The sequence below is a fragment of the Marmota monax genome, unplaced genomic scaffold (assembly GCF_021218885.2).
Source record: "Marmota monax isolate L192 unplaced genomic scaffold, Marmota_monax_Labrador192_F-V1.1 WCK01_AAM20220418_F8-fsc00009, whole genome shotgun sequence".
Taxonomy (NCBI): Eukaryota; Metazoa; Chordata; class Mammalia; order Rodentia; family Sciuridae; genus Marmota; species Marmota monax.
Window position 1 is genome coordinate 12,802,103 of NW_026694710.1, and position 26,322 is coordinate 12,828,424.

Sequence of the window (26,322 nt, forward strand, 5' to 3'; positions counted from 1 at the left end):
CATTATGTAACATTTTATTAGGATTTTGAACTTCTAATCTGTTTTTCTTCTTCATATGCCCATTATATACTTCAGAGAAATTTATATACTTTATAGAAATTTACTAGATTAGCAAATGAATTTATAATTAAACTTTCTTCCTCCATCAGGATGTATTTGTTAGAAGCCTCTGTGTTTTTTCTTAGGCAAAATATTTCTGGCAAATATTTTTCTTGGCATTTTAAATTTAAAAATCATATTTAAACTTATAAAACATATTCTCCAACAGACACAGACATCTGCTCATCTTGACGTTGTTGCAAAATAATTTTGTAGTCAATCATTTGCCTCAGTGGAATCCTTTTTGAAAGAACAAACCTGACTTTGTTCATGCCATAAACAGCTGTTTTTATCAGATACCAGTGCCAGGAAGCATTAATGTTGGGATCCACAAATGAGCATTACTGTCCTCAGAAATCCTCCTAGATGGGCTCGTGCAGCAGAGAACAAGTTCGCACTGAATCTGCAGTACTTGGTTGTGACACGGATGTGCACAGAATGCTCCAAGTTCAGAGCAGGTGCGGCCAGCTATAAAAGCCGACTACTTCCTGAAAAGACGTGCTTCATCGTCCAAAGAAGCCCAGTGTGAAGGACCTCATGTAAAGTCCCGGGTAGATCCTGGCCGCCCATCTCCCTTAAGCAAGAATTAACCTTGCTAAAAATCAAACCAGATAAACTTAAGAGTTTGTTAGAACAGGAGAGCATTTCGTTCATTCAGGCCCAGTAGAGTCAGGGAGCAGAGGGGAGCTCTGAATGGAGAAGTTTGTGGCTGGGTTATCAGTGTGCTGGAAGAGGCCTGAGCAGCAGGTCTGGGTCACATTGTTTGCCATACTTGGGATTTGGGAGCAGTGTATGGTGACTTTGCAGGCCAAGGTGCTGTTTAAACTGGAAATCCTGTTGGTGCTTTGAGCATTGGTTTGGAGGGAGGGCGATCAGTGGCCAAGAGAAAGACTTGGTAATAAATTTTTAAAATAGAGAATTTTTAAAAAGATAGTTAATTGCTAGCCTCTTTGGTGCCTGGGCTTTTTATATTGAATGCTGAATAGTTTAAAATCCCCAATAAAGAAATCAGAAAAACATTCCATAATCAGTCAGCATCTTCAGTTGTTTTTATCCGTTACTTTGTTTTTCCAAGTATGATCTTAGAGTCAAGAAAAGGGGTGCTGTAAGAAGAGTTTGCTGAATTTAAACTTATGTTTGTAAATGTCATTCTTTTGTTGTTTGAGTGTTTGAGTCTGTCATAAACCGCCTTAAGTTCCATAAGCCTAAATTAGCTACATTCACATTCAAGGTGCACAACCTTGTTCTTTGTTTTTACTGTACTTTGCCATACATGGCAAAATTGCCATGAGGAGTGGCTCTGAGGTCCTCGGTCTGTTTTAATGCTCTCTGCTTCAGCAATGTGTGCTCTTGTGGGAAAATTAACTTTGTAATTTGAAATGATTCCCTTGTTTACTTCGTAAACTCTTTGAAATAGAGTTTGCATTTCTCTGTGTTTTATGCTCTTTTGGTCTGGGCTGCCTTGGTTTGCTTAGCTTATCAGTTGTTGTAACTATGAGATTTTGGATATACAACTTTAAAAAAATTCAACATGTATTTAGAAGACTTTCATAACTATCTGACCTTTTCCTCTTTTCTGCTTATGAAGATGGAAACCTCACTTCTATTTTTTTTTTTTTTTTTGGCTTTTGTTTATTTTTTCATGTATTTTTTTTTTTTCTTCAGAATACTATTGTGGAGGCTTCTATTCAGCTTCCTCCTTCCCTTTTCTCACCAAAGCAAAAAAGAGAGGTTAGATCACCCGATGACTCTCTCTACAAGCTTCAGCTCATTGCATTCCGTAATGGGAAGCTCTTTCCAGCCACTGGAAATTCGACCAACTTGGCTGACGATGGGAAGCGGCGCACAGTGGTCACCCCTGTGATTCTCACCAAGATAGGTTCGTATGTGGCATATGCTACCTTGTGCTCACTGGACAGTGTGGCTTTATTGTTCAGTGTTCCTAAAAACTGCTTATTTTTGTTCCTTCTCATTTTAATGAGTCACTAGCGAAAGAAAGATCTTGCAGAGTACCCATTAGTGTATACACTGACATTTAGTTCTTTATGAAGTTTGTTTCAAAAATATTGTTATTTCCCATCTTCTCCAGATGGTGTGAATGTAGATACCCACCACGTCCCTGTTAATGTGACACTGCGTCGCATCGCACATGGAACAGATGCCATTGCAGCCCAGTGGGATTTTGATTTGCTGAATGGACAAGGAGGCTGGAAGTCAGATGGGTGCCGTATACTCTACTCAGATGAAAATATCACTACAATTCAGTGCTACTCCCTCAGTAACTACGCAGTTTTAATGGTATGGCAGTTGTTAACTTTATGCATAAATACTAAGTATTCTAATTTCTTCCTGCACATAATTAAGCCTAAACAAAGTTTTTGGTTTTTTAAAATTTTTAACATAAATTGCTTTCTTTAATTATGTAAGGGGTGATGTTTGTTGTAATTCTCATTTTAAAGTGAAATGTAGTTACTGCCAAATGAAAGGTATGGGAATAGTCTTTGGAATTTCCAGTGAACTTTGTGAGTTCAGCTAGACTTTGACCTTCTCAACCCAGAGAGATCCTGGGTGTAGGCAGTCCAGCTCTGTCAACCAAAATGATTTCTCTGCTCAAGGATAGGATGCACACAGTGAAAGAAGGGCTTCCTGCTTTGCCTCTCTAATGCCACTACACACAGTCATCATTAAACTCCTTTTGAATTCAGAATGGTGATACTTTGAGTTTTGCACCTACAAGCGACAGTATTGACATAGTGTCTTTTCAGTTTTAATGCCAATCAATCTAATGTTGTTTGCTATTATTTACTGTAGTTAACAACTATTAATCTTTTTGGTTAAAGTAACATATTAGTGTACAGGAGCAGGTATTTTTAATAATGAGATATTTGGATCTGATTCCTGAGCAGATAATTAGGAAATTAACCATGCTAGTTGTTATTTTATGCTGTAATTATTATATGATACTAATATCGTGGAATGTGTTGAGAGTTCAATGGAAGGAATTATTGACAAGTCTGAAAGACATTTCTCAGAAATGGCTTGAGGTTAGCCTAGGGGATGAGGGCTTCCACATATTTATCTAATTTCACCTGTGAATCTGGAATCTAGACAGTATTTTATCAGTACTCCATAATCTTGAAATGTGATGTTTTCTGAGTTTTTTGTTTTTTAAAAATAACAAAATAGGATTTTCTACTAGAAATGATCTTAAAGCCAGCCTGGATTATATTAAAATTTGCTTAATACTTTTTCATTTTCTTTGCTTCTCAACTTCCTCTCCCTTGTCCAGCACACCAGCCAAGCATAAGTGAATAATAGATAGATTATCTTTTCAATCAGTGAGGAGTTTATACAACTGTACTTGAGCGTGTACGTTCTTGTGCCCAGTTGGCAGTGGCTGGAGTCTGCATAGTTAGATGCAGCTGGATCTGCTTGAAGGGTTCTTCCTCTTGGGCTTAAAGTGAGTGTTGATAGTTCCTGATTCTTTTCACAAGTGCAAGATGTCTGATTGCACCAAGTCTGGCTTCTGTAAGTTCACATTTTATTATTTTATAGGCACCTTTTAAGTTAAAGCATGAAGCATCAGTTAAAGGGTGAGATAGTTTTTCAGTTTAAGTGCTTTCTAGTTCGGGTTTAGAGTATAAGATAATCTGAAACTCTGATTGTCTTAAATGTATATGTTAACCAGGAAGAACTGAGTAAAATAAATGAAACAGAAAATTTAAAAAAAAAAAAATGGACGTTTTCTAAGCTTCACTTTGCTACTGTGAAACTTTTATTTTTATTTAATCTAATACCAGTTTAAAGCATCTATTTTTGAACTTCCTAGCTGTTCTTCTCAATTATTTAAATTAATATAATCCTTTTCTAGAAGGAATAAGCTATTCTTTTATCTTTCAGACTTTTAATCTTTTAAAATGTAAGACAATTATTTAAAGCTAAAATACAGTACTAAGATTTTTTTCTATTTATTTTCAAATATCCTCTTCCTTTTCTTAGAGGTAACTGTGCCACCTAGAGGCAGAAAAGTGAAGTGCATCTGAAATTGTTGACAAAGTTATAATAAAGTTAGTGAGTGTATGGGAATTTTAGAGGTGCTAGTTAAATATGGAGGCAAAGTTAGTGAAATTATAACCCCTCTAAAGTAATTAAAGTTATTTGCAAAAATAATTATCTTAAAAAGTAGGAAATAATCTTTTTTTCTTCTAAACTTTAAATAATAAAATTCGGTATTTCTTGAATGCTATCTTAAATATATCATTTTATGTAGAAGTCTAAATCCCTATCTTGGGAGATAGTCCATATAACTTTTCCTGATCTGATTTGAGAGCAAGAAAATCAGATATAAGGAATATGTTTACTCATAAATCTAGAATAGACACAGATAGACAAGATAGCTCCTCTCAGTGAGAGCCAAAGGAAAAAGTTAAGTGGAAACTGGGGTTGTTTGACTGATGTGATCAGAAGTTACCTTTCTGAGCAAGAAGATTCACAGGCTCTGGGATCAGTCAGGAAAAGAAATGCTGAACAGAAAGTAGGGTAATGATTACAGTCAATCTGTGTAGGACTTAACACCCTGACCAGTAATAGCAGTGAAGATACAGTAATCCCCGTGTCTTGGTTTACCTCTTGTTACTGTTCAACCAGATACAACAGACTAGAGAGTAGTCATTCATTTTCCTCTGTCTTGTGATGCTTTTAGTATGTTTATATGAAACATGCTGAACGAAAGTAAACTTCTGTTTCATTTACTCTATAATCAACCATGGATGCTAGTAATGTTTTTGTTTCAATTGTTTAGTGTGGGAGATTTAGCCTACAGTCTTACACATGCTAGGCAAGCCCAGTACCATGGAGTACCATGGAGCTCCCATTTTCTCCCAAAAGATGCATGCTACCTACATTATTCTTCAGTGAACATTTTGTAATAATAGTGCTCTGCTGTATACACTTTTTTTCATGGAAAAAAAAATATATATATATTTTATATAAAATATATAAATATATATATATTTTTATATAAAATATATATATATAGTAGTGAATATTTTAACCCAAGGGTGCTTTACCACTGAACTGCATCTCCAGTCTTTTTTGTTTTTTATTTTGAGATAGGGTCCACTAAGTTGCTCAGGGCATTGCTAAGTTGCTGAGGCTGACCTTGAAGTTTCAGTCCTCCTGCCTCAGCCTCTCAAGCCACTGAGATTACAGGCATGTACCACTGCGCCTGGCAGAACTATATATCATAAATTTATGACATATAGTTATCTAAAGGTTGATAATGGAGGTGGTAGTTCATCTTCATTAACCACTTAACATATCAGGTGATATCTTTGTATGCATTAATTTATTTGGTCCTCAAAACAACTTCTTCAAGAATGGCATTCACTGCAGTGAATCCTATGTAGTAATTACCACAGTTTACAAGTGTGTAAACTGAGGCACCAAGAGGTTAAGAAAAAATACTGAACAGAAAGTAGGGTAACCAAATGGTCCTGTTAGTTTATACCCCTTAGCATGTCTGCAAAGCTAGTTTGTGTTAAAATAAGCATTTGAACTCCTTGTTCCAGAATCTGTGTTTCTAAACCCTTTGCTAAATGTCATTTCTCAAATCTCATGTCACTATAAAAAAGTTTCCTCATTCTTTTCTTTATCTCTGAATATTAATTTATCCCATAATTTTTTAAACATTATTTTATAGTTTTTTTTTAGGTGGACACAATATCTTTATTTTTTATTTTTATTTTTATGTGGTGTTGAGGATCGAACCCAGCACCCCGCACATGCCAGGTGAGCACGCTACCGCTTGACCTACATCCCCAGCCCAATTTGTCCCATAATTTACTTCAGATATTTCTCTATGTGTTTGCTTGTGTGATACCATTTTACATATTTAATAGGATTTCTGCAGGATAAATCTCTCCACAGTGAAATTAATCATTGAAGGGGCCAACTCTTTCTTCCTTTTTTTTTCCAAATTGAAGTAAAGCACACTGATCTTAAGCGTATGGATTAGTGACAGATTTACATGCAATGCACACATTTAGCTACCACCGGCATCAAGGTTTGTACCTCAGCACTCAGTAGCCCCTGTGTCTCTTTCCATTCAGTTCCTACCATCATCTCAAGAGGTGCCTACCCTCTGGTGTCTGGCTAAAACTTACGAGCAAATATATTCCATGTTCTTATCTTTCATATAATTGGAGCTACAGCTTGTCCTCTGTTTGTCTTATTACAACAATGAGATTTATCTTTGTCTTTGCATGTAGTAGCAGTTTATTCTCTTCCATTGCTAGGTCGTAGTTCATTGAATGTACCAGTTTTTCCATTTTATCGCCAGTGAAATTTGGTTATCACATACATATCACATTCCCTGATTATTCACATACATGTCTTTTAGTGGACATGCATGCTCAGGAGTGGAATGGCTCTCCAGGTGTTCGGCTTTAGTAGCTAGTGCCACCTGATGGCAGCAGGACTGAGTGGTCCTGTTGGTTTATACCAGTGGCAGCAATGAATGTTGCAATTGCTCTACCTTTTCACAGATTCTTGGTATTGTCAGTCTTTAATTTCAGTGTTTTTTGGTGGTGGTGATGTCATTGTAACCCTGATTTGTATCTCTGATGACTGGAGAGGTTTCCTTATTGATAGTTGGGTGTTTCTTGGTGAAGCTTCTACAAAGGTTTGCTGACTTTTAATTGGAGTTTTGGAGGAATTCTTGATGTGGGTTCTGAGTGTAAAGTCTCCTCTGCTGGATTAAGCATTGCAGACATGCCCTCTCTCTCTTAACAGTCTTTTAATGAACAGTTTCTTAATTTTTCTGAAGTCTGATTTCTTAGTTTTGGGTTTGTTTTTTGTTTGTTTGTTTGTTTTTTGTAGTAGTAGTAGTAGTAGTAGTAGTAGTTTTTTTAATGTCCCAATTAAGAAATCTTAGCCTGTCCCACAGTTATGAGGATCTCTCCTTTGTTTTCTTCAAGGAGTTCTGGGGTATTTAACCTTTCACATTTAGATCTATAGTTGGATTGCAACTGATTTTGTGTGTTGTATGAGGCAAGGAGGAAAACAATCTTAAAATTATTCTCTGTTCTTGAAAAGCAAATGAAAAAGAAGCATACAAGTCATGGTCTGTTTTGGGTTTTGGTTTTTTTAATACTTCTGATTTTAGATCTACTTTTTATTTAATCGTGTTGTTCAGGTCTCGTTATAGGTTGCTGTTTCTAACACACTGAGGTGACTTGAGATGTTTTCTTTGGATTGCACCCTCTTGTTCGACCCTGGGAAATTTAATTCCTGATTTTAATTATTCTTGTTATTGGTATGATGATAATGAATTATTAAATACTTCCATAGTTTTATATTTAGCAATCCTTGGGCTTGAAGGACCTCTTGTAAGGACCTCTCGCTGCTCTGTCTGTCATGTACTCTCCTCCCCTTCATTTGGGGCCTTAGTAATTCTGGTCTTTGTGACTTCCCACACTCTAGGCCATTTTGGTTTTCTCTGCATCAGTAAAGTTAACTTCTGTGTGCATTGTTAGTTTTTAACTTCCTGCCTATTTTCTCCTTTAATTTTGTGCCCTATAGAAGTGTGACCAAGATCACTGATTGTCACAGCCTGCCTTCATGTGAGCATTTGGGGCAGGGACTTTTGTCTCACTAATTGCCAGGTCGCCAATGCAAACTGTAGTTTTACTTTTCTCCTAATATTCTCTTAGTGTCATTTTTAAAATAGTGTATTTAGTAATTTTTTATGATTATTATGAAACCTATGTTTTTATTACTATAATTAAAAATAATTTGATTCAGATTTCTGCTTTATCTCTCCCTGTAGATCTCTAACTTGTTTGATATCACAATATCCTAATTTCCTCAGCTGTCTGAAGGAGTCTTATATTTTGTCCCATTGTTCAATCCAGCCAGGTTCTGTGTGTGTGTGTGTGTGTGTGTGTGTGTACTTTTTCTTTTTTTCCCTTTCTCTTTAAGGCTGAAAAGCAAAGAATGGTTCTTAAATTTTTCTCCCCACCCTCCATCCTTTTTCTTTATTGGTGCATTACAGTTGTATATAATGATGGTGTTTGTTGTTTTGTATTCATACGTGCATACAGTATAACAGTATAATTTGACCAATGTCACTCTCCAGTACTTCCCTCCTCCCTCCCCTACTTCCACCCTTTGGTCCCTCTCCTTTAATGACCTTTTGATTTTTTTGGAGATCCCCACCTTTGTTTTCCATTTATCCTCTCTGGTTTCTGTATATGAGAGCAAACATACAACTCATAACCTTCTGAGTTTGACTTAATTTTGCTTAACATAATGGCCTGTAGTTCCATCCATTTTCCTACAAATGCCATATATTTTTTTTTTAATTGCTGAATAAACTCCATTGTGTATATATTTTCTTTATCCGTTCATTCATTGATGGATACCTAAACTGGCTCCATAGTTTGGCTATTGTGATTTGTACTGCTAGAAACATGGATATGTATGCATTACAGTCTAAGATGACTTTAATTCTTCAGGATAAATACTGAGAAAGAGAGATAGCTGTGTCATCTGGTGGTTCTATACCTAGTCTTTTGAGGAACTTCCATACTGATTTCCGTAGTGCTTGTACTAATCTACAGCCCCGTGGACATTATAAAATGTGTTCTTTTTTTCTCCATATCCTCTCAAGCATTATTATTTGTATTCTTGATGACTGTCATTCTGATTGATGTGAGATGAAATCTTGGTATAGTTTTGATTTACATTTCCCTAATGGCTAATGATGTTGAACATTTTTTTCATGTATTTGTTGGCTATTTGTATTTCTTACTTTTGAGAAGTATCTGTTAAGTTTTGGTGTTCTCATTGTGAATAGTTAATGAATGTCTGTGTGATAGCTTCAGTTTGCCCCTTGGTGTGCAAAGCCTAAAATATCTGGCCCTTCATATTTTGTCTCCTTAGGTCTGTTTTGGCAGGTGCTCTCTTTGCATTTAGGCAGCTGAAAATGTGCCCATGGGAGCAGTGTCTTCTGTGACCCAGCACAGAGGTGCTTGCTTATGCCTTCCTTTAGTTTTTCCTTGGTATTTTAAGCATTTTTGCATTCTGTTTCAAGATCCAGTCTCTTTCTCTTTGTATGTCACATGCATTTAGCTTTTGAAATATACCAAACTTGAGTCTTTTAAACTTGAGTAGTATATACAGTGTATCTTGGGAATTAAATCAACACTGTCTCCTGTTTTATTTGCTAATATCTTACTCCTCATGTTTTGTTACCCTCTACCAAAGACTGTGGAAGGCATCTTTACATGCCCTCCTTCTGCCCCCTCCCAGGCCCTGCAAGATGATTGGCGTGTCTGCATTTTGCATGTCTGCATTTTACAGTGAAGCAATATCCCCAGATCCTATAGGTATCCAGTGGCAGTGTGTTGTTGAACATTTCCTCCAGAAATCTAAAGCAGGCAGAGCATGAAAAGAGTCTGTAGACTAAATCCTAGATATTGCAAGTTTATCCTCAATTATTCTACAGTGGCATGGTAGTTTTTCAGAGAAATCGAGGGGAAACATGTCTACTCTTAATAGCATCTAACTGGTTTTTATTGTCCCAACTCTAAAAAAAATCTTCCTACTCTTTATATTCTGACTGTTAACAGATTGTGAATGCCTTGAGGCCACGTGTGTGGACAGGTACTGTGGGTGCCTCACAGGGCAGGTGGTTTGGAATTGTTTGTGATAGGCTTTCTCTGGTGTTTCCCTTTTGTGTGCTTAGTCCACACTGTCAGTCCTCTGAGACTGTTTTGCCTCTGCGCGTCACGGTGGCTGGCATGGTAGGTGCTCGTTGAGTTGAGTGAATAAGTAGGTTGCAGCTGAGACTTTTTAGGGTGTAGGAACGCACACAGGTTTGAATTTCATTTCCTGTGTTCTGGTTGTCCATTAACTGGGATTTCTGTCAGTTTTTTGTCATTAACTCTTCATCTTTTGTTTCAGTGAGGGGTTTGTTAGGGTGTTCCGATAGGGTCTTTGTCCGTGTATAATTTTGTATCATCAGCTCCATTTCTTCCCTGGGAAATTCATCCATTCTTTCCCTACTCTGTTGGTGGCTTCTTCCCCTGTTCCCTTCCTATATTATGTCAAGTGCTTCTTCACTGCACATACACCTTTAGGAACCTCTCCCCACATCCAGCCGTGATTGTTAGCTCTAGGAGTCAGTGCAGGAGAGTGGAGTGAAGGGGTTTGCGGAATCGTAGCTTTCACTTCTGTAACCTAGTTTTCCCACTGGGCAGTAATCAGATTTTTATCACCGTGACCAAAATACCTGACAGGAACAACTTACAGGAGGAAATCAGGCTGGTTTGGCTCACAGTTTCAGAGCTTTGGAGCTGTGGGTCCATGGTTGGCTGGCTCCATTGATCTGACCCTGAGGTAAGGCGGTACATCATGGTGGAAGGGCGTGGTGGAGGAAAACCGCTCAGCATTTGGTAGCTGGGAAGCAGGGAGAGGCAGGAAGGGACCAGGGGCAGATATGGTCCAGGGTACATCCACAATGACCTGCTTCCTCCCACCCCACACCACCTGCCTACACTTACCCCTGAATAGTCCATTCGAATTATTAATCTATCAAATGGATTAATCCACTGATGAGAGTATAACCCTCCTGATTCAGTCAATTCCTAAAAGCCCCACCTCTGAATCTTGTCAGCTTGGGGGCTGGGCTTTCAACACATGAGGTTTTTTCAGGGACATTCCAGACCCAAACCATAGCACACAGCCAGACGGGGGGATATCTTCCCAGTAAGGAAGGCAGCAATTAAGGCATCTTGTCATTTTCATTTTAGCAAGTCAGTGTCAGCGTTGGGTTTGGGGATAGAACTGGCAGTCATCTTCCTTTGGATCTAATACTCTTGACACTTATCTTCTTTGGGCCTCAGTTTTCCAAGGTATAAAATGGAACTAACCATAAACCTACCCCATAAGGTTACTCTGTAGAGCGATGGACATAGTCAGCGTCTGGATTATGGTAAATACTGTGTAAGTGACTCACTGTTACCTTTTTTGGGGGGAACTCTTACAGGGCTCTTCTCTGCTCCTATAACTGTACTTACATCTCCATCATACACTGTCTGGATCTGATTGTCTGTCTGTCTCCCCTGTGGCTTTGAGCTCTGAAGGGGCAGGAACCACGTCTTTCCGTCTTGTCTGTAGTCCCTTTCACCACGTCGAGTCTCTTCGTATTGTGGATCATGAGGTTGACTTGACTTCCAGTAGTTACAGGGATCAATTTGGGCTTTGCTGACTGTGAAGGCTGATCTTTGTTGTGCTTCCTCAGCTTGTGAATCTGCAGATGGGCTGAGTGGGCATTAAAGAGAGTGAAGTCTGATTGCCCTTCTGGGTCACCTGCATGTGGGCTGCACTTCTCTATCCATCACCCTCATGGCGGAGCAGAGTTCACACTGAAGAGGTAGACGACCTGGGTCAGACAGGTGTACGCCACAAGTAGTTCGCAGTGGAACTGGGGAAAGCAGACACATGTGTGAAGATGGTAGCAGGAGACATCAGGCCTTGCATACCACAGAGATGCACGGGCCAAAGTGTATGTTGAACTTTCTCAGTCCCTCAGGAAAGTCCCCATGGTTAAATGTCCATGAAAGAGCCACTCGCATGATTCTCTGCTTTTCCCCTCAGGACTTGACAGGATCCGAGCTGTACACCCAGGCAGCCAGTCTCTTGCATCCTGTGGTTTACACCACTGCCATCATCCTCCTCTTGTGTCTCTTGGCCGTCATGGTCAGCTACGTGCACCATCATAGGTAAGAGATGCTCTTACCTATTTTGATCCGTGGACTTTGCTTTGGAGGACTTGTTTCTGTTTAATTTGAACACCATGTGGTCCTTCCCAAGTCCCGGTGCTTACTGTAGAATTCATGGGGGCCTTTTTCATTTCATGCCATTGAAGACATGAAGAGTGAGTCATGGAATGGTAAGTTCACCTTCATAGCATCCAGTCAGTTTGCTGTGCTTGTGTCTAGAAAAGGACATGGGGGTATGTGTTGGAGCCTGGGGTGGGTGCGGTTACCTGTACAGGTACCTGTACATGTATCTTTAGGTGGTGGACTCTGTCACCACTTGTATTTGATGCTTTTTGCCTGTTGTGATTTTTTTTTAATAGGTGGCATTTTTAGGAAAGTTTGTGGCATTTAAACATGGGATACAGTTTTTGTTAATTGGAGAGAAAGCTACAGAAACTTCTATTTTATGGTTGAAATAATGAACTAAAAGGATTTGTGAAGCTAAAAATTCACTTTACAAAAGGTTTTGCTGGAACATATTTTCCTATTTAAGCTGGACATATATGGCATTTCTTGACATTTAGTTAAGAAACAAAAGGAGATTTTGATGTGGGGAAAAGAAAGAAAGACTCCGACATTTCATTATGAAAGGCCAGGAAGAAATGCAGTGGGCCATGCATTTATCCTAGTTGGTCAGGAAGAAGACCCACTGGCACACTGCAGAAATCTCTAGGGAGCCAACCAGGTAATCCAGTCAGCTTAAGACACCATAAATAGCGAATGCTCATGTTTCTTATTGGGCAGAATCGCTTAGCTTTTAATGGGTGCAGTGTTTGCATAAATGGATTTGTTTTTTAATGCATAAAGTTAAGTGTTAAACTATAGAGTTAAATGATTTCTTAGATTCTCTGTGTGTATGTGTATGAGAGTATGTTTGATTTATTAAATGCTTAAACATAATACATGTTAAGTTTGAGCTTTACAATTGAAATTAACTTACGGATGAACATTATGCTGCCCTGCTTGACCGTGTCAGGCTGAATGTTAATATTTTACCTTTTTTGAAACAGTTTGATCAGGATCAGCCTCAAGAGCTGGCACATGCTCGTGAACTTGTGCTTTCATATTTTTCTGACCTGTGTGGTCTTCGTGGGAGGAATAACCCAAACCAGAAATGCCAGCGTCTGCCAAGCAGTAAGTCAGAGTGAAACACTGAGACAGAAAAAATGCTGTTCTTAGAAAATAATTTCATGTTTCATTAAGTGAGAAGAAACACGTTTCTTTGAAGCCTTTTCTTTAACTAATTAGAGATAAACCTAATGCCTGTCCCTCAGACAGTTCACCAGGACATGTCAGGTTTTGAATCACTTCACAACCAAGTACCTGACTGCACTGCTTGTCTCCTTACCCTTGGGGATTGAGTGTTGCTTGTCAAGCCTGTGACAACACCTAACCGTTAATTTAAATATTCACAAAGTCCTGACTTTGATGGAAAGAAAAGTCATATTGTCTGACATTAGGATTTTTAAAATTATTTCATCCATTAATGAAAGCAGTAGGAATTTGGTACAAGTAAGAAACATTAAGTTTGGTAAATATAAAGAATTAAATATTTGATTTTTGTTTTCAAGTAATTTGTTACATATGCAGCCTTATATATAACAGTATTCTTACAGTGTGAATATATCAGATCGAAACTCCTCAATGTAAGAAGAGGAAATAAGTGAAATTTTATTTTCATATTTAAGTATGGTCTTCCACATACATGATAGCAAGAAGTATAACATAATGATTTTTTGAGTTCATACTGCCTATATCTATATCTCAGTTCTACCAATTACTGGCTGTGTTTTTATGACCAATTTATTTAACCTTTTTCTTTTCAAATGGGCAAACCATGCAAGACTTATCCTCTTAATACTTACGTGTACACTACTGTTAATTATAAGCACAGTATTGTACATGGATCTCTACAACTTTTTATTTTGTATGGCTGTGTGTCAACTTTATACTCATTGGATGCAGCCTTACTTTCTTGTCCCTAGTAGCTTGCCGTTAGGCTCTCATGTAAGTGGAATTAGGCAACATGTATCCATCTGTGACTGGCTTGTTTCATTTAAAATAATGTTTTCAAGGTTTATCTGCATTGTAGAATATGATAACATTTCACTTTTTATTGTCTTTGTGTATTCATTGTGAGTAGATAGTTTTCGTCTTCTTGGCTATTGTAAATAATACTGCAGTAAACAGATGGAGTCTAGATATCTCTTTAAGGACCTGATTTCAGTATTTTATCCGTAGGTGTGTCAGTTTTCTCACCTGTAAATTGAGAATGTTGTTGGATGATGTAATTCTTTATATTAAAAAAAAATTACACATAAATTAGAATAGGAAAGTTTCAGATACAAAAGTTTGTAGTTTGTATATAAAAATGCAACTATGAAAAATGCACATAAATGAGTTCCTATTTATATAATATCAATGACTATGATGCACATAAAAATAATAAAAGATGTTTAAGATTTACAAATAAAATTAAAATACGTATTAAAGAAGACCTACTCAGATGGAAGGAAATATTAGATCCAAGAATGTGAAGACTCAACACCAGAATGGTTGTAGATCCTCCTAAATTAATCTATAGATAAGAAGAGAATTTTTCATGAAACTTGGCGACTCTTCAGTTTTTGTGCAAATAAATGGACAGAGAAGAAACTGAGACACAATACTGTCTCACTAGTCATCAGGGCTTGTGAGGCTGTGGTGATTAGGATGAGTGACATTAGCTGTAGAAGTAGATAAACTCACCAGCACAGTAAAATAGCAACCTAGTATATGATGGAGGTGAGTAAGTAGAGCTGGGGACAGTCCATCTACAAGGAAAAGGATTAAAGGGTCTGTATTTTATACCATATTTTAAAAGTTGCTCTGCACTTCTTCCCTGGTAGCACTGTTGCGAGTGCAGTTTGGAATCACTATAGTGAAAGTGTGTGTGTGTGTGTGTATGTGTGTAGCCAGCCCTTTCTGTGCTGCAGTTTATTGGACAGGTCAGACTTGCTGGGGGCCACAGGCCCAGTGGGGAACATCAGTGTTGCTGGATGTCAACCAGTGATAAATTAAACCACCACCAACAAAAAAGTCAACTCTGAGTTGATTGAAAACTTAAAAATCTAAACCAAAATGTTAAAATTCTTATTAGAAAATGCCACAGACCCTCAGATAAGGAAGGGTTTCTTAATTATGACTATAAAAGGCATTTACTAGAAGATGGGTGAATTTTATAAAGATAGCTTTTGTTTAGTAAAAGAACTTAAAGTGAAAAGACAGATTGCACATAAGAAGAGGCTATTACAATACATAGAACTGACAGAGCATTAGAATAAAAATATACAAGAATCATTGCTGGACATGGTAGCGTGTGTCTGTAACCCCAGAGACTCAGGAGGCTGAGGCAGGAGGATCACAGGTTTATAGCCACCCTGAGCAACTTAGTGAGACCCTGTCTCAAAAAAAAAAAAAAAAAAAAGACTAGAGATGGGGCTTAGTGGTTAAGTGCCCCCTGGGTTCATTCCCTGATACCCCTGTCCCGTACCACAAAATAATTATTTTCCATGAGAAGACCAAAATGCACAGCAGAAGCAGCAGCAGGAGAATGGACAGGCATTTCTTAGACTAGTACACACAGGAGCCTGCATGTACAGAGATGTTCCACATCTTTGGAGTTTGTGAAGATGCAAATGAAAACAGTTACTATCTTATGCCTTTTCTGATGGCAAAAATGAAGCCTACAGCTTTAAGTGTCAGGTTTGTCTACAGGATCTTGTATACACTGTTTGTGGAAATGTTAGTGATGTGCTCTGGGATGCTTTACCTTCTAAAGCAGAAAACTCACATACCCTGGATCCCAGCAATATCAACTCCTGGGCCCAGAGAGTTACCTTGTTTGTGTGCAATATGAATGTGCACATGGGTATGAATATTCATAGCAGCACTATATACAATAGCAGCAACCTGGAAGCAACCCAGATTTCCCCCCACAGAGGAAATGAATAAATAAATTCCACAAGAATCAAAAAATAAATTATACAAGAATCACAATGAATGAGTTATAATGATGCAGAACAATGCCCACAAGTCTTAGGTGCAAAAAAGCAAGTCAGAAAAGTTACATTTACTCAGTAATCTTTTTATACAAAAACACAAACACTTAAACAGTGTATTTTTAACAAAAGTAGGTTGGCACAACAAAACTATATTTAAAAATGAGCAAGAGCATAGGATTTAGGACAATGGTTATCCTGAATGGAGGGGTCCTGTGGCTAGCATCAGAGGTTATCCTCAACCTCCTAATGTTTGTCTTGCTGGTGGTAGATTATTGGGTGCCTATTATATTATTAATAGTAACTAAGTTAAAAAAAAACTGAGTCAAGGCAGGTCAAGCTCTTGTTTGGCTCAGTCGTTAGAAGTGTCACGAACCTAAGGCTTCTGATTAATCCAAAATTGTACACCAGAGATCTGATTTAATAAATATGTAAGAATTGTTATGAGGATTAAGTGATTCAAGGATTAAATGATTCATCTTAATAGAAGTGGCACACAGCCAGTGTTCACTGAATGTTCACTGGTACTTAGTAGTATCAATGCTGGTACTTCCAGCTCTGCAATGCATTTCTCTCTTTCACACCATTACTCTATGCTTGAAAGCAAACTTCTGTTTTCAGCCTAAGAGAAGTCAGAATAATGGGTCTTGGATCACCTAATACCTGGGCAAAAGACATACCTCCAGTGTTCTCAGTATCCCCCTTCTTTACATCTTGTTTCTCAACCACCTTGAAGGTCTCAGTTTACTGTTACTATTTCAGAGCTATCATCCCTCACCTCCCCTGTTAGGGTGCTTACTAAAATCCCCATGGCTCCTACAAAACTTTATAACTTCCTCTACCATTCCTGCTCTCCAAGCCCTTTCTGGACTCTGAGCTCTATCAAGGCAAGAACTGTACCAGTTTAATTCACCCATATTTATCCAGGTATCTGCACAGGACCTGACCCATAGTAGGTGATCAGCAAATATTTGTTGGTGAACCAAAAGAAGCCCGTGTTTGCAGATTATGGAAAGCATTCAAACCCGAAGCCATTGTGTGCACAGGTTGTGTTTGGAGTACTCGGCACACATTGGTATTAATGGTCTCAATTTTATCTACAAGTATTCATTGATTTCCTGAAACAGACACATTAATTTATTTCATTAAGGAATGAATACAAAGAGGCCATTGTAGAGATGATTGCCTTTCATCATGCTGAATGGTGTTTTATACCACTTCTAAAGTGAAAGGGATAGGAATTGCATGGATGTCTTAAGGCCTTTAGAACAAATGCCCATCCATTAAAGATTCACAGAAGAAAGGGAAGGCAAGTCTCTAGCTGCTTCCACTTGTCATTTTCTGTGTCTACAGTGTCCTCCCCCCCTTTTTTTTTTGTGAAAGACATAACATCATTCTTGCATTTCTGACTCAGGTGTAACTTGATTCACTTTGTAATCCTCAACTCTGTTTATAGCAAGCCAATAGGAGGGGAGGAGTGCAGAATGGACAGATGTCAGGCACTAGGTGCAGATCCTGGTCTGAACAGCGCATACTTACTGTTCTTACTGCAGTCGCTCAACCCAGTTGGGGCTTCATGTGTCTTCTGTAAAATGGCAAGTGGGACTGGCTACACTACATGCTCAGCAAGGTTCTTCCACCTGTGAAACTGACCCCTGGCGTGTACGTGTTTTTAGATGCAGTTTTGTGTACATACTTGGTGTGTGTAGTTTTGTCTTCATTTTGTCCCTTTTAGCCCCCATGTATTTATACACAGGTGTTGGGCTCTGAAACAGTATCTCCCCCACAGAGATTGGTTGAGGCTCTTAAAGGTGCCACCAGCCAGACACTTCCTATTCAGGTTGGTTCCCAGTCATTCCCAGGAGCTGTCTAAGGCTTTTAACTCTCTTTTGCAAAAGGAGCTGCTGAGTGAAAGAGTACAGGGGCCACTGACTCAGGGTGGGAAGGAGCTGTGCTCCAGTTGATGCTGTGCCGTGCCACCAAACAGTTGTTTGATCATCCATTTTCTGGCCCATGGTTTTCTTAACTATGCAGGAAAAGGATTCGGCTGGGTCCTTTTTAATTTACCATGTTGCTTTACCAGTTCAGTCATTCAGTCTATTAGATATGGTGCCAGCTGCCCTTCTCAGGTGTCCCTCCTGTCTAGGTTTATAGAGAATTGCTGCAGTGGTACTAGAGGTGAAAAACCTAATCAGGAAGTACACTGTCAACTTGCCAATGACTGTGGGTATGTTAACTTTTGTATTAACCCCAGGAGGTACTTTTTCTTCATATAGCCCCTAAATATATAGGCAGAGTCTGACCCCAAACCATGACAAAGGCATGATTCAAATGCTGGTCTGTTTGACTCTGAATACCCTTCACCCCCATCTATGTGCTTTCCTAAGGGCAGAGGTATTGGAATCAACAGATTTGTTTGAATAGCCCTGCTCCTGGCCAAGCCTCCAGGTAGATGTCACTTCTCTTAGCTCCAGTCCCTGTGTCTGTAGCTCAAGGTTAATGATCCAAACAGTGATGCTAGGAGGATCAAGTAAGAGCACACACAGATACACAATTCTGGACATAAAACAGTCATTCACTACTGAAAACTGAAAACGTATTAATAGTTGTATACTTTTCCTAAAGGTCATGCAGTAGTATAGTTGCTATGCATGTTACACTGTCTTAGGTTACTGACAATTTAAAAACTCTCCAGTATGTGTGAGCTTATAGTTAGGTAACACACATATGAAGAGGAACATTTTAGGGTAATTATTTTTTCCTATTGTTTTACCTTTGAAAGTCATTGTTCTAAGATCAGGTGGCTTTCTTAAGTATCAATCATTTGCATTTAATTAGTAGTTTACATGCCCTGTGGAATACATCACTTATTTCCTATTTACAGATTTCTACATGGATCTCTGATTTATTTAGAAAATGTGACACTGAGATGGTATTTCATGGATAGTCCAAGGGTTGGGTGGAAAAGGCATTAGGAGGTACCACATTTCAACAGGAAGCCCCATCTGCCAGATCTTCATTCCTCCACTTTTAGGTTTTTGTGGAATATTTAGTGATTTGCTTACCTGTTAGCAGATGGATTTAACTGGAGGGTCTCAGTATTTTTAAGGGCAAACACTTCTCTGGGAATGTAGAAATGCCAAATAGAAGACTTCAGAACCTGAAGATTAAGTTTTTCCCCTTAGAAAACACTTCATCTTGTAATGTCTATGTAGAAAATATTTTAAACTTACGTAATTTAAAGTTCTCATTTTTTTTTTTTTTGACCCATGTGTCAGAAAACTCCAGCAATAGTAGAATCTACCATTTTGAGTTAAAATTGGTGATTTGTCTCAAATTTATGGGTTTCTGTGCTTCAGGGTCATTTACACTATTTTTACTTACAGTGTGTGGTGTGAGTGACTTCAGGCATCTCCAAGGGTTATTTTTTGCTCTTTGTTCCACTTCTGTCTAAAAATTTTACTTAGCATCGTACAGTCAGCACAACTAACAGGAGCCAAGGAGCCACTGTTCTCCTTTAGGAGAAGAAAACTGTAGGTTTTTTCTGGTTTGGCCAAGCTGGACCCACCCTCCTGATAATTCCAGAGTTATCGCAATGTCCACCCTGTTTTTTCCCTCTCCAAAATAAGACCTAGACGTTCACGTGCCCGGGTTTTAGCCATGCATTGGTTCTGGTTAAGCTCTGGACTGTGCTGCTCATCTTTTGTTATTGACCTGGGTCTGATGATGTCAGTCGATTGGATTTTCTTGAGATTGGAGAGCTTTTCGTTTTAGAATTAGAAATTTTTTTCTTGGAGATTTTCATTGCTAGAATTTTACCTGTGATAATGTGTAAGAAAAAATGATCCAAAAGATAGCAAATCTTAGGAAAGGAAACTGGATTGTGTCCTTGGTGTTTCAGTGACACATGGCACTTACTTTTCTTAAAAAACACTTTCAAAGTCTTATCTCCTCTTGCATCTTCATCTAGAATTTCATCCTCAGCCAATGTTGCTTTACATAGATGTCCTGTGACAAGGATGCCCCTGTCATCAATCAGGGAGGAAACTTGATTGGCACCATCATTACATACCTGCAGCTGTCTTTTATTTTTTGAACAAACCTAGTATATCCCAGGTATTATGGCCATTCAATCTCTACAAAACCCTAGAGCTGTCTATTGATAATGTTCCCACCATCACATTGAGGGAACTTAACTTCAAAGAGTTCACATTATTTCCTGGACACTACACTCATAATAAACAGTGCAGGTATTTTTTACTGACCCTGGACTTATCATGTGCTGAAAGCCTCATTTCTCCCCACAGCACTTTCATAGAATTCTTAGCTCTCAGGTGAGAAAGATGGTGACTTTTCTTAGGTAGCAGGTAAGAGGTGGACACAGTTTTAAACCCAAGCAGAATTTTGTTCTCAGGTTGGCCCTCTAACCTGCCAGTGTGTTGTGATGTGCCCATATGTGGACACTGTGAATCAGAATTCAGGTCCCTTAGCTCTATAGCTTTCTCTGTGCTCTGTGTTAAAATGGATATTAGAAAATGAACTCTGTAATGCTGCATCTATGGAAAACACGCCTTTGGTTTCTTGTTGTCCAGCAGCAAGTTCTGTAGGATCGTAAGGGTCACGCATGGCAATGTGTGTGGGTCTCCCAATCTAACAGTTGCTGTGTGTATTAGAAGACTGTAACTGCTAGGGTTGCATTGTTTTTTTTAGCCTGCAAAGGAGTTGGTCATTAGAATGTGCCTTCGTACTTTCTAATCAGCCTGTGAAAATACATTCTTCAATCTCCCTTGCAGGTCGGGATAGTTCTCCACTACTCCACCCTTGCCACAGTCCTGTGGGTGGGAGTGACCGCTCGAAACATCTACAAACAAGTCACCAAGAAAGCTAAGAGGTGCCAGGATCCTGATGAGCCACCCCCTCCACCAAGACCGATGCTCAGGTATCTGATACCTTGGTTTGCTTTATTATGTTAAGTGTGAGTTTGGTTTTTATAATTTATGAAACATAGTCATAAATTATAACAAAAAACAACAAGTGGATTTGGGGAAGGAAACCAGTGGCCATGTCGGCCTCGTGCCTGCTGTGGAGGGTGGCTCTGCACCCTTCTGAGAAAGCCCTCAGCATTGTACCCTCGCTGGGCTTCCCGCGCTCCTGTCTAGTGGGGCTTGGAGGTGGATTCTGCCTCACAGAGCTGTGGTGACAGATGAATGATTTATGTGCAGAGCATTTAATGTGGAACTGGTCCTACCATAGGCTCCATCTAATGTGAACTTTTTATTTCCTTGAGGTCATGTGTCATAGATTTTAATCTCCTCAAGAGAAAATCAATTTTATTGTTCTCTCCAAAAGATAGACAGATCTGGAATTATGTCCTTCCCTCCCATTGGGATTTAAGAAATTGTGCGTGGATTAGTTATCATGCCGGATGGGTGACAATCTGCCCGTGGTGAAGGCTTATTGAATGCCTGGTGTGGACCTGGCACTGGGCTAGGGCGAGAGCAGCCCTCCCTGTCCTGGATGAGTTTCAGTCACCAAGGAGAACTGGCTGTGGGCTGGGCAAGGACTGTAGTACAGATAAGGTCTTTGAAAGTACAGAGAAAGGAGCTCTTAATTAGGGGGATGGTGGGCTTCAGGAAATGCTGGCCATTGCCACAACCTTGCTCTGTGCTTAGGACAGAGGCCGGAGGTGCGCTCCAGATACAGGATAAAGATGAAAAAACTGACATGGAGTTTGGCTGGAGTTCAGGGTGTGCAGTGCAGAGGAAGAAGAATTCAGGGTGGAAGCTGGCCCTGGGGCTTTTGGAGCCTATATTAAAATGTGGGCATCCACTGAAGAGTTTCAACCAAGGGAGTGGCCTCATATGGTATCGTTTTAGGATGGCTGGGCACATAAATTGGAATGCCCCCCAAATGCCTGTACTGAAATCACTGTGGTTTTCCCTGTGAGGACCAAAGTCACAGCAGTGTCACAGAATAGAGAAGTCACATATTTGAGAGATGGGGGGGGGGGCAGTTTCTCTAGGATTGGTGACCAAAGAGTGTGAGGGACGAGAAAGTTGACAGTGGCTGCAGATGGTTCTCTCCAGTTCCCTAGGTTTCTCAACTGACGCGCTTGCAACAACCCAGGAAATTGCTGCAGGAAAAGTAGAAATGGTGGGGTGCCGGGAAGCCCAGGGGAGGTGTGCTCCCTGGGGAGGTGGGCAGGCCCAGGGGAGGTGGGCTCTCAGTACTTTCTTGTGAAAATTGTACATTTTTGGAAACCCAGTGCTCAGCAGCGAGGCCTTATCTGGTTGTGGCAGGAGACAGTTTCATGTGTGCCATCATTGATGCCATGATAATGCAAAAGCTCCCCAGGGAGAAGGTAGTTATGAGAGTAATCCCTGAATCACACCCATGTTGAATAGATGGGCCATGGAGAAAAATCACTGGAGACAGGAGACACCTGAAAATGGAGGTGTTTCTGAGGGAGGGTGGCTCAGGGAGCCTCAGGGGTGGCAGGGGTGCGAGGCTACTGTAGTGTCACACCCACACTGTGGATGAGATCATACCCCTTTGCCACTTCTGTTAAGGAATTGACAAATGGTGTTTGTCTAAGAGGCCTGAGAATCCTGTCTGCCAGCAGCTGTTCATTCTTGTCGTGATCTGAGAAATGCAAAGGGTTAAGGAAGAGCAGCCCAGCTCTAGACCCTCTGCAGCCCCCAAGTGACCTACAAATGCTCACTTTGCTTTAGAAGCTGCCAACGTACTTGCAAGGACCCCACCCCCAGGTCCTTGGATGTAACCTGAGCACTGCTGCTGCATGGAGTCTGGGGCAGGGGCTGCCTGCATGTTTGTCCTGGTCCTGAGGGCAGCTGCTACATCATGGTGGGGTAACAGCAGCCCCACCACAAGGTCAAGAAGGCAGGTGCAGGTCTCTGTTTCCAAGAGTTTGAAACTGAATGGGGGAGAGAGAAAGGAAGTGGAAGTCCAAGGAAGTGTAGGTGTAAGCTAAAAATCAGAGGCACTGGAGGAGGAGATTTTAAAGCTGCACAATAAGACTTCACTCAGGAAGTTCCAAGGGAAAAGACACAGAGATGATGGTAGAAGCCAAGATAAATTTTGGAAAAGTTACCTTCTTTTGAGATAAGAAGCAGAAGGGAGCTAGCATGGGGGGCAAGAAGAGGAGGGTCTCATGTCAGCTTCTCCTTAATCTGTGACACGGAAGGGGTGGTTGTAGTTTTGTAGGGTGGCTAGCAACCTCTTCAGCAATACTAATACCATATTTAAGGATTTTTGTTTCTGTATATGATGAAGAAACCATTTATGGAAAAATGCATCAGAAATATTTGCCTTTATCTAGTCCATTCAATATTTGGGGAAGGGTAGGGGGCTGTTTCTCAAGAAAAGGCAAATGAAGAATTAAGATTCTGACTGTACCCAGGGTACCCCGCCAGGATAGAAAGTTCTAAAGCTCAGAGATGTTCTGGCCTTAAAAGTTTTCCTTTGTTGGACTAGTCACAACTATTGCATCCATTCTTGCTGCACCAGTGTGTCCTTAGCTTTCCCAGCTACTCCATAGGAAGGGGTGGGGGGGGTAGGGGTCTCTGCACGCTGTGAAGCCACTAGGATCTGATACCCAACCTCAGCTGACCAGGGGATGTGACACACAGTAGTTGGAGGTCCTGGAGTGGGCAGGTGTTCGTTGAAGGCAGTAGCAATACATCATCACATTTTTTAAATTTAAACTGTGGTGCAGCGAGATCTTAAAATGAGCTTTGCAACAGACTGATTTTTAATTCACCAGCTGAATCTAAAAGACACCACTTCCCCCTCAAAACAAAATGTAAGGCAAAAGCCTGCCTGAGGTGTTCCTTTGCCTGACCACAGGGTGGCAGGAGCTGACCAGCTTTCCTCACTCAGAAACTTCCTCGACCTCATTGATGCTTTTAAAAAAGAAATTCCAAACCAAAGCAAAACAAAAACGTTATCACTTTAAAAAAAAAAAAATTGAGCATCCAAAAGTTAACTCTCAATGCCTTTTTCGAATAAGGATAACAATCTTTAAGGAATGACTTCTGAATCCTCAGATACTGTAATAAATATGCCTTAAAAAATGGAATAAGGAACATTTGTCCCTTCCTCCTTGCAGGTTCTACCTGATCGGTGGTGGGATTCCCATCATAGTTTGTGGCATAACAGCAGCAGCCAACATCAGGAATTACGGCAGTCGGCCAAGTGCACCCTAGTGAGTATTTTGCATTCTCTGTGTACCTGACCACTTGCTCCTGTCTTGGTGTCTTCTAGGCGCCACAGTTCATTGCACCACAGTTTACTGGTGCCGAAGTATGTAGCCTCTGAGCTGATTCTCCCTGTTCTCTTCTAGTTGCTGGATGGCGTGGGAACCCTCCTTGGGAGCCTTCTACGGACCTGCCAGCTTCATCACTTTTGTAAACTGTATGTACTTTCTAAGCATATTTATTCAGTTGAAAAGACACCCTGAGCGCAAATATGAGCTTAAGGAGCCCCCAGAGGAGCAGCAGAGATTGGCAGCCAATGAAAATGGGGAAATAAACCATCAGGATTCAATGTCTTTGTCTCTGATTTCTACGTCAGCCTTGGAAAACGAGCACACTTTTCATTCTCAGCTTTTGGGGGCGAGCCTTACTTTGCTCTTGTATGTCGCTCTGTGGATGTTCGGGGCCCTGGCGGTCTCTTTGTATTATCCTCTGGACTTGGTTTTTAGCTTCTTCTTTGGAGCCACGTGTTTAAGCTTAAGTGCCTTCATCATGGTTCACCACTGTGTGAATCGGGAGGATGTCAGACTTGCGTGGATCATGACGTGCTGCCCAGGACGGAGCTCGTATTCAATGCAAGTCAATGTCCAGCCCCCCAACTCCAGTGGGACAAACGGAGAGGCACCCAAGTGCACCAATAGCAGCGCAGAGTCCTCATGCACAAACAAAAGCGCGTCAAGCTTCAAGAATTCCTCCCAGGGCTGTAAGTTAACAAACTTGCAGGCTGCTGCGGCACAGTGCCATGCCAATTCTTTACCTTTGAACTCTACACCTCAGCTTGATAATAGTCTCACAGAACATTCAATGGACAATGATATTAAAATGCACGTGGCGCCTCTAGACGTGCAGTTTCGGACAAATGTGCACTCCAGCCGCCATCACAAAAACCGGAGTAAAGGACACCGGGCAAGCCGGCTCACGGTCCTGAGAGAGTATGCCTACGATGTCCCAACCAGTGTGGAGGGAAGCGTGCAGAACGGCTTGCCTAAGAGTCGGCCGGGCAACAGCGAAGGACATTCGAGAAGTCGGAGAGCTTATTTAGCCTACAGAGAGAGGCAGTACAACCCACCCCAACAAGACAGTAGTGATGCTTGTAGCACACTTCCCAAAAGTAGCCGGAATTTTGAAAAGCCTGTTTCCACTAGCAGTAAAAAAGATGCATTAAGGAAGTCAACTGTAGTTGAACTTGAAAGTCAGCAGAAGTCTTATGGCCTCAACTTGGCCATTCAGAACGGACCAGTTAAAAGCAGCGGGCAGGAAGGCCCCCTGCTAGGTACCGATGGCACTGGCAATGTCAGGACTGGATTATGGAAACACGAAACTACTGTGTAGCTTTGCTGGGCTTTCCTAGGCAGAAACCAGTATAAACTGTGATATTCACATTCCTTTAAGCTATGAACGTTTGAAATAAACTGTTTACAGACACCTTAGGGATTCAAAACAATTTTGAATAAACTTCTAAGTTTTGAATTTTACTTACGTTGTATCCCCAAATTCTTGCCTTTTTTTTTTTTTTTTTTTTTTTTAGGAATTAAAAAAAACCCTTTAAAGCATTGTTTTATTTTGTCAAAAAGTCCCAGCAGAACATTTTGGGAATCGGAGATGTAATTTCTTTGAATCTGTAATACCTACTTATCACATTTCAGCCTTGTATTTAATAAAATAAATAGGTGTTTGTCATTATGTCATTCTTTTATTTTAATATTTTTCTATGTAAAATGATTTAGCTCTGTTTTAAGGAAGTTTATATTGTGGGATACTTTAATGAGAATCATACATAAATCAGTTATCAAATATATTGGTTAACTATACAGATTATGGCATTTAAATCAAAGTGATTTTTGAATTGATAGACTTTATAGTTTTAAATGCTGCAGGTTTTAAAAAATTAACAATTATTTTTATAAATGGAAAAATGTGTGAAAAACTTTCTATGTCCTAAAATTTTTCACTGTCACTTTGCTTCTACTAATATTTTCAACACTTCTGTGACTTTTCAATTGTTTATATTTGGGTTTAGTTTTCTTTCTTTCTTTCTTTCTTTCTTTCTTTCTTTCTTTTTTTGTGGTGAGGAGGGATGGGGCT

General features: G+C 39.9%; 1 protein-coding gene across 1 annotated transcript in view; it reads left to right on the forward strand.

Annotated features, from left to right (window-relative positions):
- Positions 1-25,920, forward strand: part of Adgra3 (adhesion G protein-coupled receptor A3) — a 105,787-nt gene extending 79,867 nt beyond the window's left edge. The window contains exons 13-19 of the mRNA XM_046423839.2: positions 1,765-1,978; positions 2,189-2,397; positions 11,761-11,885; positions 12,935-13,058; positions 20,758-20,903; positions 24,093-24,188; positions 24,327-25,920. Of these exons, the coding sequence (XP_046279795.1) occupies positions 1,765-1,978; positions 2,189-2,397; positions 11,761-11,885; positions 12,935-13,058; positions 20,758-20,903; positions 24,093-24,188; positions 24,327-25,569 (2,157 nt within the window). The 3' untranslated portion in view covers positions 25,570-25,920. The remainder of the gene's footprint in view (positions 1-1,764; positions 1,979-2,188; positions 2,398-11,760; positions 11,886-12,934; positions 13,059-20,757; positions 20,904-24,092; positions 24,189-24,326) is intronic.
- The last annotated feature ends 402 nt before the right edge of the window (positions 25,921-26,322 follow it).